The sequence below is a fragment of the Procambarus clarkii genome, chromosome 1 (genome assembly GCF_040958095.1).
Source record: "Procambarus clarkii isolate CNS0578487 chromosome 1, FALCON_Pclarkii_2.0, whole genome shotgun sequence".
Lineage (NCBI taxonomy): Eukaryota > Metazoa > Arthropoda > Malacostraca > Decapoda > Cambaridae > Procambarus > Procambarus clarkii.
In genome coordinates, this window is record NC_091150.1 from 46,431,138 (window position 1) to 46,450,799 (window position 19,662).

General features: G+C 41.7%; 2 protein-coding genes across 2 annotated transcripts in view; one reads left to right on the forward strand and one right to left on the reverse strand.

The window, feature by feature from the left end:
- LOC123774339 (Bub1-related kinase) overlaps positions 1–8,137 on the reverse strand; it is a 139,097-nt gene extending 130,960 nt beyond the window's left edge. The window contains 4 exon segments of the mRNA XM_069322183.1: positions 1–78; positions 2,665–2,881; positions 5,959–6,119; positions 8,029–8,137. The exon segment at positions 1–78 is cut by the window's left edge and continues 119 nt beyond it. Of these exon segments, the coding sequence (XP_069178284.1) occupies positions 1–78; positions 2,665–2,881; positions 5,959–6,095 (432 nt within the window). The 5' untranslated portion in view covers positions 6,096–6,119; positions 8,029–8,137.
- Positions 8,138–8,456: 319 nt separating this feature from the next.
- The window catches only part of LOC123774126 (zinc finger protein ubi-d4), a 133,115-nt gene continuing 121,909 nt past the window's right edge, over positions 8,457–19,662 (forward strand). Inside the window, exons 1-3 of the mRNA XM_045768359.2 lie at positions 8,457–8,629; positions 12,798–12,907; positions 17,572–17,708. Coding sequence (XP_045624315.2) covers positions 8,580–8,629; positions 12,798–12,907; positions 17,572–17,708 — 297 coding nt within the window. The 5' untranslated portion in view covers positions 8,457–8,579. The remainder of the gene's footprint in view (positions 8,630–12,797; positions 12,908–17,571; positions 17,709–19,662) is intronic.

Consider the following 19,662-nt stretch of genomic DNA (forward strand, 5'->3'; position numbering starts at 1 on the left):
AAATTCAGCAAGTGAAGTGAATAGCCCTTTAGCTTCTAAAGTCTGGTAGCATTCAATTGGTGATGCACTTACATTTGCCTGCAAAATTACACTTGTCACAAATATGGCTGAGTAAATATGAAAACTTATTTTCTTATCAAACTACTACTGTATGTTCTGTAAGGCAAGATAACTGATGGTATCATTGACCAGAATCATTATACATTACTGCCAATGCTCGGTAATCTGAATCATATGCCCCTCCCCCATTTGAGTTGGTTGACTTTTTAAAAGGAAATTTTAAAAAATTAAACTCGAATTTACTTGAGATTATTAATACCAATTTGAGTTAAAAGGTAAAAAACTTGAACGTGAATTCACCTGGATTACCCAGAGATTTGGGTTTTTGAAATCCGAATTACCTAGCTCTTTACAGTTACAGTGTATACAGTAATTTACACCATTAACAGATCAAATGACCTTCCTGTAATTACTATGGACTGGAGAGCTTTCCTCCAGTGTATCCATAATACCTGACTGACCAGACAGGCACATTAAAACAAAATTCTTGGTCTGGTACAAAATGTTACTGCCTTAAGCCTAAACATGATCCAGTCCAATGAGACACCAGTAATATTGATTATGTGAGTGGAAGCTCAAAAACACACTTCTATAGGGGTCAATCTCTCAACATTGAATTATAGCACTGTATTTCAGAGAATATAGCTACAAAAACACAAAATAGTGAAAATCTATATCATAGCCAGGTAAGTGCAGTTATAGTTGTACGTTGATGGGAGACCATCAGGCAGCAATGACTGCTGGGAGACAGTAGTGAGTTATTGGAACCATATGGGCATCACTGGTACACAAATTGACACCTTAACAAATCATTATTTGATAACAGCAATGAATTAGATGATCAACACGATAACTGCACAAGAATGCTAAAAACCACAAAGGTACCAATTAGTTCACCGGAACACTCGTTAAACATACATGTAACTCAGTCGGGCATACATAGGAGAATAAGCAAACTCAAAAATATTCATCACCCATTTCTCCAATTTTTACATTACAATGCAACCTCAGTTTGGTGCACCTCATTTTCATGAATCTCCGACTGCAAAACACACCTGGTTTATCAAACAGGATGATAAAATGATAATTGTAAATGCCTATAGCCCACCAGCAAGGAGGCACTAGATGACAAATGAGAGGGCCTCATAATGGTCATGAGAGAAATTATAGTAAAAGCAGAGATATAAATCACGATTGTTAGTACTAGGGAACTTCAACTTGAAGCAATAGACTGGGAGGCCTATTGCTCTCAAGCAATGGAACGGAGCAAGAACGTTCAAAAGAATGGAGCAAGAGCAGAGGACACTTTGAACGGCAGATTTGTAAACCTCATTTTTGAGACATTCATGTATCAACACGTCAAGCAACGCCCAGTTCAGTCGCGACCTGCAACGGATTCCTTACAAGAGTACCACGGAGGTGAAGAACCAGCGAGACATCGGGAACGAGCTTACCCGCGATCTTGCGGATACGCTTCCAGATCTGTGGCAGAGGAGTTTCGGACGTAATGGTGGAAACATAAGACTTCCAACACTCACGTTTAGCTATATGGATGGTCCTACGGGCCACCACACTCGCTTTCCAAAACAAAACAAAAGACTCAGCCGTCTGCCAGCGGAGTTGTGTCTTCCAGGCTGCATGCTTACAGTGGACAGCCGAGGACAGTCTACATTCCACCAAGGAACGCACTTCTGCGTTCCCCAAGAGGTATAGCGAGGAATAGAGCGGAGGGCAGCGTCGAAGACGATGTCACGGAAAAGGATGGAGGGCACGAGGGAGAGGCAGAATGGAGAGGTCGGAGAGAGTAGCGCAGAGGGTAAATAGGCGCCAGTCAGAGTGGCAAACCGCCATCTAGAGAAGGATAGGGGAGGGTGAAAAGAGAAAAAGGTAACAAGGATGGGAAATAGTCACTGCCATGGAAGTCATCAAGAACCCACCATGTGAAATCCAAATAAAGAGACAAAGATCAAGACAGGGAGAGGTGCGAGTCCGAGAGTCCAGATGAGTGGGCTCCCAGAATTCAGAAGAGACAGGGAAGAAGAGAGAACGAACGGTTCGAGGAGACCCGGGTGTTTGTCAGAACATCACCCCAGAGGGTATGTTGACAACTGAAATCACCCAGCAGCAGCACAGGCTCCGGCAAGGAGTCCAGTAGGTGTTTGAGATTGGGAAGAGAAAGCGGGACATTTGGGGGGAGATAATTGGAACAAACCGTGTACCATTTACTCACAAAGACACAGGCAGCAGAACATTGGAGAACATTGAGTGTCAGAACATTGGTCCGACACTCAAATTTTTCATTACATGTTAATTTTTGTGATTTACACACACACACATTATATATATAAATAAATAAATAAATAAAGCAGCTGCATCTCACAAATGCCTCCCAGAGGCTTCTCTGGCCTTACAAGTTTCTCATCAATGTGTGTCTTGCAATTAGGAGAATACAAGGGGCCTGTTTTACTGCATTCCCAAATAAAATTTTATACAAAGTTGAGTGAATAGCAGTGCCATTTTATAGATTGACTTCTTAATGTAAATTAGACATGTTAATATACATTATGCTTAAAAAAAAAACTAAGGTACTAAGCAGGAACTCACACATTTAATCCAGATATCCAACATACGTGGATCATTTTTGTATTTTTCTCGTTTTTCATCGCTGGCGTGAATGTCTTTCAAGCACATGTGAACTATTTTAATTATATTACCTTCCTTCCCACCCTTAGGATAGTTCTGCTCAGTCCAGAGACAATAGCGATACCATACATCCAGGGGATCATCCCCTGAATATGTGCGGAGCTCCTCTTCAAATGCACTGAAAAATAATATTTTAATTAAAAACATCACAAACTAGATAATTATACTGTATTCAGAAAATAGTCATTTTCCATTCCTTATGTCTGACATTTTAACAATAAAATGAATATTAAAAAAAAAAAGTATAGTTCAGACTGTACATATTAAAATATTATCCTAGCCTATAGAAATTATATCATATTTAGCTACTATGGATAGAATATACATAATGTGGTTTAGTAAGTATCATAAGATGGCACCAAGCCAGGAAGGCTACAGCAGTCTGTTGCAGGATATTCAATGGGTACTAAATATCACTCAGGATGCCAATACGAGAGCAACAATATGGTTAGGTTGCACCAGCTTTTCTTATGCTTTTAAAATAACAATACAGTAGTACAAAACATTGTGCAGCAATTATATTTTGAACACTATCACTATTAGCTCTAAGTCAGAGATATTCAATTAGAGGATGAGTTGTATGATACCAGTAAGTAATTTAGCTTAGGAAAGGAAGGGAGGAGGGGGGAGGGGGAGAGATAAGGGGGAGGGGAACAAAAATGAAAAGAGAGCAGGGGAGTGAGGGAAGGAGTGTGGGTGTTGGGGATTAAAGAGGGAGTAAAGGGGAGAAGGGAGAGTGGGTAAGGTGGCGGTCGAAGGAAGGGATGGCAAGGGGGGGCAAGGGAGGGAGGTGTGTTCCTAGTGGTGGTTGAAGGGGAGGGGCTAAGGGGGGGGGGGTTGATCCTGAGACCCCAGAAATCTTTAACAAGTTAACCTTTATCAAGTGAAACCTATAAAGTGTGCCACATACTTTGCTGACTCTTAACTATGACTGAATTTGTGGAGGTTTGAGTGAGAGGAGTGTCGAGGGGTTTATAGTGAGCATGCATGCATGTTGACCAGACCCCACACTAGAAGGTCAACATTCTTCAGCCACATTGTGACTCATCGCCTGCATAAGTAATTATGTGTGCTAAATGATACTGTATATGCTTTAGCATATATATCTTAAATGTAATTACCCAAGTGTAGTTAAAGAATGACAGCTACGCTCATGGTGTCCTGTCTTCCCAGTACAGTACCTTTTTGCCGTATAACGCTTTGAAACTACTGACGGTTTTGGCCTCCACCATCTTGGCCTCCGACGGTTTTGGCCTACACTTGTTCCAACTATCTACCACGCTGTTTGCAAAAGAAAACTTTCTATTGTTTTTTTAGCACCTTTGTTTCCTTAGCTTAAACTGTGTCCTCTTGTTCTTAAAGTCTGGTTTCAGGAATTATTTTGTCAATTTGGTAAATTCCTTTATGTACAGTATTTTGTAAGTGGCGATCATATCACCTCTTTTTATCTTCTAGTTTTGGTGTATTTAAAACCTCTAGCATCTTCTCGTAACTCTTGATTTTCAGTTCCAGAAGCCATTTTGTAGCATGCCTTTGCATCTTTTCCAGTTTGTGCACTTCTTGAGAAATGGGCACCATACAACTGCTGAATCTTCCAAGTTTGGCCTCACAAAAGTCATGAACCGTTTCTTTAGTATATCAACAGCCATGTAATTAAAAGCATGTCTGAAGTTGGAAAGTGACACATGCTCCTCTCACAATGTTCTTTGTGTTCCTCTGGTGACAGTTTACTATCCAAAAACCACCTCAAGATCTCGTTCTTTAATGCCTTTCCAAATAATTTGTAAGTTGTCTATTGTCTCCAATCCCACATTCGATAACATGGCATTTATTCACATTGAATTACATTTGCCACATGTTGCTCCAAGCACTTATTTTATATACAGTATCAGTTTGAAGTTTATGACAATTGTCTCCATCTCCTATCTTCTGCAAACATGTTCATTTAATTGTACTCCTTCTGGTAGATCATTTATGTAGATGATGAACATTATTGGTGCAAGAACTGAACTTTGTGATACTCCACTAGTAACATTTCTCCAGTCACATACATTGTCTCTGATTACTACCATCATCTGTCTAGTCTGCCAGTTAGATAATTTTTCATCCCTGTCAAAAGTCTTCCGTCACCCCTCTAGCATGTTCCAGTTTCCAAAACAAAACATTTTTGTGTGGGACTCAGTCAATAGCATTTTTTAGGTCCATAATGAATTATGGATGATGCTTTTAATGAATTTATAGAAAAGACCCAGATCTGTTTTACATTTGTCCACTATACATTTCTTAAAGCTCCTTTCTGCCTCCCTCCTCACTGTTGTGTATTTGTTTCTTGCTTGTGTAGTGCTGGTATGTTTGTAGATAAGGCCTTTTCCTCTCTGCCCCTCTCACAATTTGTTGAACGAATCCTATTTTCTGGTTCTGCATCCTTGTTTTGTTATGAATTTGTGTGCCTTCATCTATACTTCACAATATGGCATACATCTCATATACCTAGCATTTAACTCATCTAATTTAACTCATTAAATAATTTTCTAAGTTCACCATAGTGTTCGCTCTTGAAATCAAGTTTATCAACTGTTTCAATATCCCAATTATCTTCTAGATTATATTGCAAAACATATTTAATGTCCAACAGGACATGATCACTCTTTCCCAAGGGAGGAAGGTACTGGATGTCAAATACCTCCTCCTCTTTCCTGGTGAATATTAGACCCAGTACTGACAGAACATCCCCTTCCCTCATTCTTGTGGCCTGCTTGACGTGTTGATGCATGAATGTCTTCAAAATGAGGTTTACAAATCTGCCTGTCCAAATGTCCTTCGTTTTTACCTCATAGGCCTCCCAGTCTATTGCCTTCCCCAGCACCAACAATCAGGATTTATCCTTGTTTGCTCTTACAATAATCTCTCTCATGACTATTATGAGGCACTCATTTGTCATCTAGTTCCTCCTTTGTTCATGCGTTACTTGCTGGTGGGCTGTAGGCATTTACAATTATGTTTATGTTTGTGTTGCTGAAGAGAGGGGAGGGGGCATGGTATTGCTTAGGATATAATGTGGTGCTTGTGTAACTGGAAACCCTAAAATGGGGAACCATAATGCATCAGGAATAGGTCAACCAAGTCTAATAACAAAAGCACCAAAATAATGTGCCAATAAACAAATAACAAATCTGCAAAGTCTACAATACTTACTGTCTAGTAATATTTAGCGCCTGTGAAGCACTTTCATCAAGGGCTACAGATAGAACCGTCTCTTTCCTTCCTTGTCTCAAAGGCTGAATATTCTCCTTACTTAACTCCCAACACTTTGATTCTTCAGCAACATCCATCTCACCAGGTCACTTTCACAACTACTGTACCAAGAAAGTTTAGAGCAAATTAAATATAATTTAGTAAATTACAGCAAATTAAGCCATTTGTGTATAAAGTATTGTATTTGATACTAATATCACCATGAGGCAGTTACTGTTACATTATTATGTTAATCTACAGTACTACATAGTAAACTTTGTCAATATATATAGTACTGTACATAACAAATCATTAATTTGAATTTTGGAGCATGTGGCACCATTGTTACCCAAAATATTTATTACATTTTTTAAATACAAATTATATTGGTATTTTTCTTCTGACACCCCTAGTTATTGTTTCCCTGAATCCCACGTGAAAAGAAAAACTTTTTTTTTCATGTGGCAACTTGTTAAAGGTCCTCCCATTTTCCCTGCTGGATTTTAAACTGCAGTAATGTCTTGGCATTTATGGCTTTGAATGGTAGGGTTAACTCCATGGGTTAACCCTATGGGTGAAAAAGTATTTTCTGTTTTCTGTCCTACATTGTGCCAAGTTGAGCTTAAAGGCATTGGCCCTGTCTGTGTTACATTTGACCTTTCATAGTAGTAGTCTGAATTAATATCCTGCAACTTGCTCACTCAGTACAGTATTTTAAGAGATCAGTGCTGTCATGTATGGTTTAGAGAATCAAGTGCAGACTGAAGACAAGGACCAAAATCTGGCCCCATTGGTAGAGGCATAAGAAAGTCTAGAGAACAAGAACACATTACCAAAGGAAACACCACAAGGGTTCAAATCAAGGGGTCCCAAATTGTGGAATGACCTCCCAAATGTAATTATAAGTTGTACATCTCCAAGCCAGTTTAACCCTTGGACCATGAAGAAATGGTCATAGAATTCCCTATGCACAAAAAATAAAATTACAACAAATAATTTTTCATTATAGAATTATTAATTTGTATGGAAAATATAAAAAAAAATTAAAACAAGTGAATATTTAACATTTGACTGGGTAAAGGCACTGCAAGACTGCATCTGGCACTTGTCAATGCCTGGTGCTCGACTTTGACACTTCCTGTTCCTCTTTCTATAGCATTGTCAGTGCAGTTTCTTCACAATCAAAAGGTCTCGGATTCAATTCTCCTGGTCAGTGTTATGGGCGTGTTTCATCCCTAGTAATGCCCGGTCACCTAGCACTCGACACGTACTGTACCTAGCAGTACACAACTCTTGTGGCTTGCATCCTGGCAAAAGTTACTACTGTAGGTGGCCTATGGCGACTTCAGTAAGTGTAATTGGTTTCCAATTCTTGACAATTTAAGAATTTAAAAATGAAAAACTAAGCACCAGAATAAACCGTGGATACATTAGAATACCAGAATAAACCGTGGATACATTAGAAAAGTTTTTAATTGTGAACAAGTCAACAAATGGAATGCACTAAGAAGTGAAGTTGAGACTATACAACCTATGCCTGTTGGTGGCTTTACGAGAATTTTGATATAAAAATAAAACCTGCAGTTACAAGTGTGAGCTAGGCACAGGTACGCCACGGCTCATAACACTAAAGAATCAAAGCTTAACCCTTTAAGTGTAACTCCGCGTATATGTTGGACAACGTTCAACAGGCAATCATGGGATGCAGTGGATATAGGCGTCATTGGGTTAAACACCAATGGGTCTGGCCAGTAAGATGGATGGATGATAAGGTCACAAAGCTTCTTCCCTTTCTTGTTGATAGTAAGTGCAGTTTGCATAAAGGGTTTACAACAAAGCTTGACTGTGGCTTGAAGAGTACTTTTACCAGGACACTCTCCAACAACAACACTACAATAACATACTGCGCCAGGAGGCAACATCATAGGCTTTACCAATTTTCACTTCCGAGTCAATCACGTCCAGAAACTCATAAGAATGAACTAGTGAACATAAAATTTATGAGCATGACGTATAGCGAGAAGTACTTACAAGAGAAAGTGAGATTATAAGGCAGGATAGTAGCAGCAGAAGGTAGGAGCGAAGGCCGCCCTGCGTCCCTTCACCTTCTCCAATTCAAACTGTGTGCAAAACACCTGCGCATGCGCATACACACCCAATTCACACTTGCATGTCCTTAATATTTTTTCTAATACTCTCCCTTATTTTAGAAAATATCTATTATGCCATAGTTATAATATGCGTCTGTGTTAAGATTAAAACAAATTTATATATCATTGCAGAGTCTCCAAAATACCAAGGAAATTTAATATACAATATTTATTCATTTTGGAAACAATAGTATTATCTATCTTACAAATATTTAACCTTATATTTTTTGTGTTGCAATATTGTGTTGTGGATGTGTTATATGTAGCATGAGTGATGGAGGGATGATTTTTGTGGATATGAACGGTGTGACGGAGCGTCAGCGAGCGGCAGTAAACACAAGCTGGGCTCCTCAATGTGGCTACCTCTCGCACCTCCTCCCTCTCTCTCTCTCTCTCTTCCATATACTCACTAGTCACACCAACACCACAGTCATGATGGCCGTCGCTACAGTCGAGAACTCCTCGCTAGACAAGATAATTAAGTGAGTATATATATATGGAAATCTTGAGTACTGTATATTGTACTCAAGGCATCGCTGGAGACCTGCTGGCATTTACAACTTCCCATTACCATTACTTTATACCAACTCCCTATACAATAATTAATTTATACAAACTACCTATACAGTAATTACTGTATGCAAACTCCCTATACAATAATTATACCAACTCCCTATACAATAATTACTGTAATCACTCATGGACTGAAATTTTGAGTGTCACTTCTGAACAAGTGTGATTGAATTTACGTATATGCATTTGTATTTATGTCTATGTAAGAATAAGCTTGTACAATTTACCTGAATTTAGCTGAGGGGCCACTAATATCGGTGGCCTCGACGAGGACAGGAAGCCTGCGGCTTGTAAAAGGTCCCCCCATTTGCCCTAACAATGTTAGGATTACCATGTAAGAATATTTCAGACAACCAGGTTTAAAGTACGATGATAGTAATGCAGGAGGCTATGTTCAATATGTATTTTATTTTATTTATATATACAAAAGTTCTTACATGTCAGGCTCCTATGTAAGGCGCCTGACAGCTGGGTGGATGGTGCTTCGGATTCGTAGTCCTGAGGTTCTGGGTTCGATCCCTGGTGGAGGCAGATACAAATGGGGAAAGTGTTTCTTTCACCCTGATGCCCATGTTACTTAGCAGTAAATAGGTACCTGGGAGTTAGACAGTTGCTACAGGCTGCTTCCCGGGGGGTGTGTAACAAAAAAAGGAGGCCTGGTCGAGGACTGGGCAACGTGGACGCTAAGCCTTAAGCCTTGAAATCATCTTAAGATAACCTTCATATACAGCCACTAGCACGCATAGCATTTCGGACAAGTCCTTAATCCTAATTTTCCCCTATGTAAGAAGTGTTATCCTACTGTTGAAGCAAGTTCCCTTAATTTTGTTTAAATATTTCCAAATAGTACCTAACCCACACAAATAGGAGTCACCACAGTGTGCTTGTATTATTTGGGCTAAGCCTGTAGCAACTATATTATTAATAAGTGATATACTGTGCTTGTTCCATATTATTATTAGTTTAAGTGCAGGTAATGAGATTGGTCTATTAATTCTACATAACCTATCTCTAAGTGTTCCACATTCCTAGAAGTCCTACACTAATTCGTGGTCCACTAATTACAATTCCCAAGTGCATGCCTAAGTACAATTCGTACCTCTTCCCAAACTGCTAGATGCTGGTCAGTTTGGCCAAGGTGAAGGGACGCTTGCAATATAAACCCTCTTCAGTGAATCATAATCAGTCTAAATCTAACACTTGAAAGATGCCGCAGATGTTCAGTACCATTAACACTTGCCAGCAACAAAGTAACAGTCTAGTTCTAAAATCAGTTCTACTTTGCACTAAATCAGCAAATAATAGTCAGTATGCCTATGCACTCTGCACCAGGCCCTGATTCCTGAAACTCCATATGCATTAAGAACTGTACAAAACCACTATCGCAGGCCCTAAACATTTTTTTTTTTTTGAGATGGAGCTTAGATACTGGTGTTATCCCTGACATACTAAAAACAGCAAAAATAGCTCAACTCCATAAAGGAGGGGGAATAAAGCAGAGGTGAGGTAAAAAACTATAGGCAGATAGCACATAACATCACACATCATAAAAATCTTTGAAAGAGTGATAAGAAGTAAGATCACAAAACACATAGAAACACAGTACATGTATCACTATAACCCTGGACAACATGGGTTCAGAATAGGGCGCTCCTGCCTATCACAATTACAGGACCACTATGACACGGCCTTAGATGCCATGGAAGACAGACATAACGCTGACATTATATACACAGATTTTGCAAAACCTTTCAACAAATGTGACCATGGTGTTATTGTGCACAAAATGCATTCAAAAGGAATCGCCAGAAAAATAGAAAGATGGATCTACAATTTCCTAACTAACAGAACCCAATGTGTAATAGTCAACAAAGTAAAATTCGGACCATCAACTGTGAAGAGCTCAGTCTCCTAGGGTACCGTCTGGCTCCAGTACTCTTTCTTATTCTCATATCAGATATAGACAAGGACACAAACTATAGTACCGTACCTTTAGTACCATACCTATAGTACCTTTGCAGATAACACTAGGATTTTTATGAGAGTAGACATCACAGAGCACACAGCAAACCTCCAATTTGAGGTAAATCAGGTTTTTCAATGGGTTACATAAAATAAAATGGTATTTAATGAAGATAAGTTCTAGTTCCTGTGCTATAGAAAAAAAATAGAATATAAAAACAGGAACCAAATACAAAACACAGTCAAATTATACCATAGAATGTAAAGCAATGTAAAGAATTTGGGTGTACTCATGTTGGAAGACCTTACCATTAAAGAACACAATGAAGTAGCCATCACAACTGCAAGAAAATGACAGGTAACAAGAATGTTTCAAACAAGAGATGCCGTAAAAAATGATACTTTTCCAGACGCTAGTGCTCTCTAAAGCGGAATACTGTTGCTTAGTAACCGCCCCTTTAAAAGCTGGAGATATTTCTGACCTGCAGAGAATGCAGAGGTTCTTCACTGTTAGAATCCACTCAATAAACCATCTAAATTACTGGGACTGACTCAAAAACCTAAATCTGTATTCTCTAGAGTGCAGGCTGGAGAGATACATAATTTACACATGGAAGATATTAGAGGGATTCTAATATCTGCACACAAATAACATCACATGAGACCAGTAAGCATGAAAGCCGGTGCAGGATATCCCCATTGAATAGCAGAGGTGCAATAGGTATTCTGAGAGAGAATGCTTATCAACATCAGAGGCCCGAGACTGTTCACGTTTCCACTTACATATACTACACATACTTCCACTACACTCCCTCAGTGTTCAAGAGAGAACTCGATGAACACCTCCAAAGGATACCTGATCAACCAGGCTGTGATTCATACATCAGGTTGCGAGCAGCTGCATCCAACAGCGTGGTTGAACAGTCTATCAATCAGGAAGCCTAGTCAGAGACCGGGCCGTAGGGACCTTGACCCCTAGAATCACCACAAGGTAACCGCACGGTAAAGTCTAGGTAGGTCTCGCGTCACTGTCATTCAATACCCCCAATCCTTTCACAACTCGCATTGCCAGAATTTGCATCCTTCATCTGGTAGATGGTACCACTTTCATATCCCAACTTTAGGACATTGCATTTATTAACCTAGACCTTGATTTGTTACTCAGCTCAGTCTTGCAATGCAATGGTCTTTCTGTGTCTGGTTTGTGTCTCAGTGAGACTGCAAGGATCCAGTAAGTTCAATAGAACTTCGGTTTCAACTCTCTTACCATGTCATAGCTGAGTTGATTAAGGCAGCGTCTGGGATGCTCTTGGACGCAGGTTCGAATCCTCGTCATGACCCTTGTGGATTTGTTCATTTGATGCATCACATTTTTGTCATTTCTAGTGTGTAATGAAGTAAGGGCGAAGAGGGAGAACGGCCTATTGACATAGCTTGAGTGCATGGGGGAGTTGTGTAAAACCCTGGGTTGTGTTTCAGAGAGACTGCAGGATCCAGTAAGTTCAGTAGAACTTCGGTTTCACCTCTCTTACCGTGTCGTAGCTCAGTCGATTAAGGCAGTGTCTGGGAAGCTCTTGGACGCAGGTTCGAATCCTCGTCACGGCCCTTGTTGATTTGTTCATCTACAGTATTATGAATAGTATACTGGTAGACCACAATTTTGACCCTGGGGCATACCACTGGTGAAAAAATAAAAATAAAATACTTGTGACATTTCTCCACTCCCTTATCACCCTATTGATGCTAACTATACTTCATATCCTTCAATGAAACTTTCCTACCAGCTAGGGGGAAGCTACTTGGGGCCCCCTGACAAGTATAGGGCATTTCATTACATTAATGGTTTTTTTAAGAGCAGCAGAATTGCATTTATCATTTTTGGCAAAATATGACTATTTTACCAGTACACAGCTGCAACTTGCACAGTAAAGTAGTGAAAGTTGTTCTAAAAGTTACATTATAATCTATACCATTTCTACGGACATAAATGTCTGTCACATACTTATCAATAATCTTATTTTTTATTTTAACTTAATTCTTATTTTTAAAGTAATATATCTACTTTAATAAACTTTCAGCTTTGAGGACTGTCTAATTTGATAACTTGTCTTTCAGTTTTGTCAATGACACTGGATACAAGGAACTTATGCAAAATTCTGCAAGATATAATGTAAGAATCCGTAAAGACAGGATATATCGACAGCCTTATATTGATGGACAAACAGGTATGTTAATAATATTATTGGTTGTTATAACATGAATGAAAGATTAAATGCCACTTTCCCTGAAAGTTGAGTGACAAATTTAACTTATCCTGCAGGAATTCTTATTTAGCTTAGGATTTTTCAATCACTTCAAATATGGATGCGAGTTTTTTTTCTACGCCTACCTCCCTTAGGAGGTGGACTACAAGTTTAAAGGCTGCTCACGGTAGTTAAGCATGAGTCCAATAGAAAAAGGAAAAGCGGGAGCAAACCGCCAGGCCTCCACCACTAGGGGCGAAAACCTGTCCACAATAGGCCGCTGGTTCCTCCTAGTTAAACAGGACGTTAAAACTAATAAAGGGTAACCGACGGGCTCTCACAATCAAATATTTATATTTGATGTGGCGCTATGAATTGGAATTCGAATTCCCAAGAACAGCCTGTCATATCAAGATCATATCAACATTCAATCGTATAAAGCAGAACATGGGTGGAAGAGAATGGTTGAAGGGTTGACATCAAAGACCGTTTTCTATAACATAACAATTTATTAATAACAAGAGACTAAACTACTACATTATCGAGTTTACGTTACGTTAATGTCCATCCAGTGGCACAATAACAAACAGCTAAATAGCAACCCTTGCTGTGCGGCTGCATACTGAACTAACCTGAACACAGGTGTGCCCACTGATGACGCAATATTGCAAATCAAAAAAATATCACAGACTAAGTTACACCACAGCGAGTGGTTACGTTATTGTCCATCCAGTGGCAATTGCAACACAGCTATTCAACAGCCCCTCGAGAAATGACAGCAGGCTCCATCCTGCTGACACTTCGGGTTGACAAGTGAACTAACTGAACAATGATGCCCACTAAAGACACAAGCATGCAATCAGTATTGTCACGGCTTCACGGTGACAGAATACTATAATCACAAGCTTAAGGGTCCTCCTTCCAAACAGGAGTGACCCCCGTAACTAGGCGGGTAGTCCAACAGTGACTCCCCCTGTCACAACCTAGTGTGAACACACTTTGCAATTCCCTACAAGAAACTGCACTGTAAACAGTAAACAAAGTCAGGCAAGGTGGGAGTCTAGGACACAGCTCCAGTAATCCCTAAGTTACTCTACTCTCGTCACCAGACGATAAACAAAAGAAATTGCCTTAATCAATTACCAAACTGATTGTGTGATTAATTACGTTAATTGACTGATCACAGCAGTCAGCAACAAAGTACTACGTTAATCATAATTGCCTCTCATAGACAACAACATGATGGTACTCTACGTTAATCATTAACACTTGTCTCTCTTAAGACATGTCATCTTGTTAACAATAACTCAAAACTCTCTTATATTACATCACACTTGACTCCTTGCAAGTATTCAGTGAGTAATTCTTAATTAAGGTCAAACGGACCACTAATTACATCCCCATTGAGTTACGATAACTAAGCCTACCCTAACTTGGTAGCTTCTCAACAGTCTGTGTCAAAATTTACTTTACTGAGTGTTAATTACCCTAATTAACTCCGAGCAATTAATTAACTGTCACCAGGACCGATAATTAATCATCCATAAATACGTCTCACTCCGCACTGCCTAAGCAGGTCTCATCAAACACTGTGAATTCACGGGAGAGGAGTTAATTACCCTAATTAACATGAGTGCAGTTAATCCACTGTCCTCAGACAGGATATGATTAATATAACGATTTATGCTAGCTCCATGACCTCACTTTACAGAGTCATCTGAGTCCTCAAGACTCCAGACGTTAATTACTCCACTAATTGCTATACCCCAGAAAGGTAATTAGTCCCGAGCAAATTACGTTAACACAAATACTGACACTGACAGATCCTCTCCCACTATGTGAATTCATGATGAGAAGGCTAATTACATTATTAGCTAGAGTGGTCAATTAGTTGTCACAGACAATTAATTGCTCCCGAGACGTATCTCACTCAAGCTCAACACTGTTCTCCTATAACAGCTCTCACTCACTCAACAATAAGTGTGCACCCCTTATCCAGTTAATTACCCTTTAATTAACTCACTGAATCCTTAAGTCCTCAACACAACTTAAAGAACAAAGTAACCCCAGTGTTACATAGGTCACACTACAATGGCATGCAACATAAATGCACTGCCCACATACGGTTGCGGCTACTGCAACTCGTTAATTTCTGTGCCCACACAGTAATGACACACGGTTGTGCAACAACAAGAGTATACCAATATTACTGCCCCCCCCCCCTTATCTTGCAACCGTTGCAAGGGACTACTTCAGCAAGACAATTTACGTTAATATAAAGCACCGTCGCTACGCGGACAGCTGGCACTAATTCTCTTAATTAGGCAATTAACAAATCAATTGCTTGCTCTCATTAAGTACTGTGAATTCCCCTGAATAATCAAAGAGGCCCCTCGAAGCCTCAACACAGTTCCTAGGGCAGTAATATTGTATACCTGATAACAACACTGCACAAACCCACAGCATAATGATGCCGTCAGCATACCCCACATGCTAATGACATCATTAGGCAATCAATCAGCAATCTCATCTACTGACTCACCATACAACACAGTACATAAAACATGCAAATGAACACATAGAAATGGCATTCACATAATCAATGAAAATTATATCACCAGATAAATGTATCCCTAACTACACAGACTTCAGGGTATCCACTGACATCCCTGCAACACTGGCCTGCCTACCTCTGGAATGATAATAATTTTCATGCGGTACTCTATGGCATTAATCCAGTCTGACCGATTATATAGAATCGACAACTGGATCATTTATATGGTTGATCTCTACACTGACCGATTACATACCCGAGTCAGTCTACACACTTATATAAATACATACTGTATATAACTACTTGTGTGGTACCATGTACAACATCCATCTCCAGGTACTCCCAACCAGTCACCTGGACGTGCCACTAACAGCTGTCTCTCAGCTGCTTCCCTAGCCTGGCAGGGCTATGAGACAATACAGCTTTTTACCTCAGACACTGTTACACAATGATTATTGTACTCACGTTTCTTCAAATCCTCAACAATCCTTTCCCTGGTCACTACCTCTGGCTGTAAACACCTAGCTCGCTCCTCGTGCGAGGTGTGGCCCTAGAATGTCCAGGGAAGGTGGCCAAAACATGTGGCCACCTCGTGGCCCTAAGGGGGGGCTACGGGTAGCGCATGAGGTCACAGCACCCCACCCGGGCTGAGCTGGCGTGCGGGGTGGGGTGGGGGTTTGGCCAGGGTGGCCCCCCCAGGCGGCTGGCCAAGGTGGGCGGCGCGGGTGGCCTGGGGTGGCCCCCGACTGGCTGGCTGGCGCCCACCGGCATACACACGTGGATGGGAGATCACCTACACTCCCATCAAACCAGCATGCTCGCTCGTACACTCGGGTGACAATGGCCGGCGGCGTCACCACACGGACACCGCCAGGTGGAATAAAAAAGTCCAACAGGGGCCTGTAATATCACCAAAATTACACTGCCCATATACCACCAATTGTCCATTGTCCATCAACACTAGACAGGATATTCGAACCACCTGTTACACCATGAGGCTCTGCCAGCTGCCTCATGGGTGCCCACTGTCTCTGAGGCTTTTACTGTTCCTTTCGTACCTCATCGGCCCCAATTTCATGCAAATTGGGCCTTGACACAACCCAGGATGGCAGGCGTGCCATCCACGATGAGTAACAAAGGATGACACAACGATTAACGGGGGGGGTGGCAGGCTGCCACCCCCACCCAATCACTTCTTCCTCAGCTTGCCGCCCAGCTCAAACTGAAGATTTGGCGGCTAGGGAAACTCAAAATGCCCACATCTTCCCCCCTACCTTGTCTTGACCAATCAGCACAAAGCCGGCACAACCCAAAAGGCCGCTACAAATCACAGCTGTTCGCGCCAAAACCAAGCTAGGAGTAGAGATGCCTAAACCAATCACAGGCCTCCCTCACCCTCAGGCGTCCCGTGACGTCACAAGGAGGGGGAGGCCTAAAGACATTGTCTGCCTGTCTCACATGGTGGGGGGGGGGGCAACGTTCACCCCACTGTCCCACCACCTCTAACGGTTTTAGACAAGTATGCTCCCAGACCACTCACTTTCAACTCCCATCCTATTTCACAGAAACAGGAAAATTTCTGTAATTCTCTCTACAGAGCAATCACAGACTTCTGACTAGTCTTAATTGATAGTCTATAGCAAGAGCTTTCATCCAACACCCCACAAGTGTATGTTAGTTTGAAAACTTGTTGTTGTTGTTGTTAAAGATTCGCTACCTGGAACAAAGTTCCAAATTGCACGGGCTATGGTGAGCCCGTTGAAAACTTCTTGACTAGAGTCCCTAGAGCGACTAGCCTAATGTAGAAAACTAGGAAAACTAGCTGAGGGAATCTACATTCCCTCACAATGGACTTGGTCAAATAGATTCAGTAAAACATACAGGGAAGTATTTTTCGTTAGGGTACATTATGATACCTTTATTTTATGGGTTTACACATGGGTAATCACGAAGGTAACTTTTTTTTATAATAGTTATATCCATTTTCCTTTACTTCTGTCTTTCCTTTTCCAGATTCCATACTGATGACTCCATACCTCATAAATGTGGGACACAAAATAATGATGATCTTTGTTTATTTGATTTATGACAGGTGTAGCACAACGACACTGCCACCTCTTTGTTAGTGACAAACATCGAATGCCAGGAATTCTTCAAGGGCAAGTCTATACATATCCTGCACGAAGATGGAAAGCACAAAGACGGTCCTACTTGGGCTCGCTTATGCAGGTAAATCACTTCTTATCATGTTACACAATTCATTTGCAATATTAATAATACATGATTCTACCCTCAAGTACGTTACAGAATTTGGTTTCATCTGCCCCCTTATAGTGTTGTTGCTTTGGGCAATACAGACACCGACATGTTTTCCGGATGCCACCTATCCTAATATGCTTGTTATCCGTTTCGAGTTTGTTCGAATAAAAAGCATTTAATTAACTGGTGGGGCAGGCAGTCTGAATAAAAATGTGCGATAGAGATGGAACTAGTTTGCCCAGTGACTGCCCACAGAACCACTTGTAGAGTTCACTACACTAATGGATGGCTCAGAAGATTTAAACTCTGCCATGGCAATAGGTGTATTAGTGCAGCGATCGCCAGCTAGTGGTCTATGAGAAAATTTTGGAAGGTCCATAGTGAAATCTGGACATTACTTTGCATTTCTGGGGGGAGCCCCTTCGACTCCCCGCAGCTTACTAGGCTGATATGCTAATGTCGGACATTGGCATCAGTCATGTGTATGGAGTTCTGTGGGCCTACCTATCCGGTAGGCCCACAGAGCTCCATACACAGCAGGGAAAGGACGAATGGGTCAGGCACCCAGATAGGTAAGCATCCCAAAACAAACCCCTATTCTGGTGAAATTATTGCTACCACTACCCGAACAAATAGATAGAACTTCCCTAAAAGAAACAATCAAACAAGCATGACGTCACACATCGCCGCGCCGCTGTCTGCGCAGCTCCCCCCTCCCCTGGATGGGGAATGGGCAGCCCCAGACCCCTCACGTTGGCTATCCACCCTTCAGTTCTAAGGCTGATGCTAGAGGCTGAGGTCGTGTGCTCTGGCTCCGGTAGTTGTTTCAGCACTGTACCTAGTGTGTGGTGACTGTCTTCTAGGTGGTGCGTGAGCCGGGAGTGATTCACCAGTAACTTGGGCTGCATGCGTTTAGGGTTTCCTTCCCTAGGTGCCCTGTAAGTACTGCCCTTGGGGCCACCTTCCGCAAGTTCCTTGGGTTCTGCCCCTGCTAGACCGTTTACTGCTTGGTTTTCAGCCGCCCTTTGTGTGCTAGGGTGTTCTGTCTCCCTTGCTCACCTTAGGGTAGGGAGCAGTTTACACTGGTAGGGGCGCAGGGTAATGCGCAGCTTATTTTCACCGATCATAGCGGCTGGCTCTGTTCCTTGGGGTATGTTGTCCTCTTGCGGTGTTTTCTTTTTCTTTTTGTTTGTCTGCCTGGTGGTGGTGGGGGTCTGCCTTGGGTCTTGCCCCTGTATACTGAGTACCCTTCCTTCTTCCGGTGGTTCCCCCTGCTAGGTCCCCGTAAGTGTACACATCCCGGGGGTTCAGTTCTTAGAAAGTTGTTTGGTAGATTTGGGCGTCGGTTAGTAGTCCCTGCCTGTGATTACCTGGGTGTGAGTTCCGTTAAATGCTCAGGACCCTGGGAAACCTCTAGGGGGCATGTGGATACATTGGATGTGTACCCGGAGTCCCCCCCCCCCCTCACATCGTGCGAGTTCGAGGGTTGCTCGGACCCCTTGACTCAGGGTGACTTCACGGTTTTTGCCTCCATCATGCTGCCTGTTGGGTCGGTGACACTTTCGACCCGGAGTCCTGCAAGTTCTGTTGCTTGCTAGTGACTCAGTTTACCCAGTCTCATGATGATATTCTATGGGTACAGGCGGCGAAGGTGTTGCATGTGCGCTATAGGTTGGAACGCGCTAGGTTGGTTTCTCACCCGGATACCCTGTGGCTGCCCCTTTATGCCTATAGGGACCTGGACTTGTGGGTAGGGGTTACTTCGACCTTAGTTCAGTCCATGCCCCATTCGTCCTTCCCCTGCTGTGGTTCATTCTGGTTCCCCCCCCCATCCATGCTTCTGGCTCCGAAACGTCTGAGGGTTGTTTCAGAGTCGGGGCAGTGTTTAGATGGTCATGAGTCTCGGACAGTCTCGGGGGATACC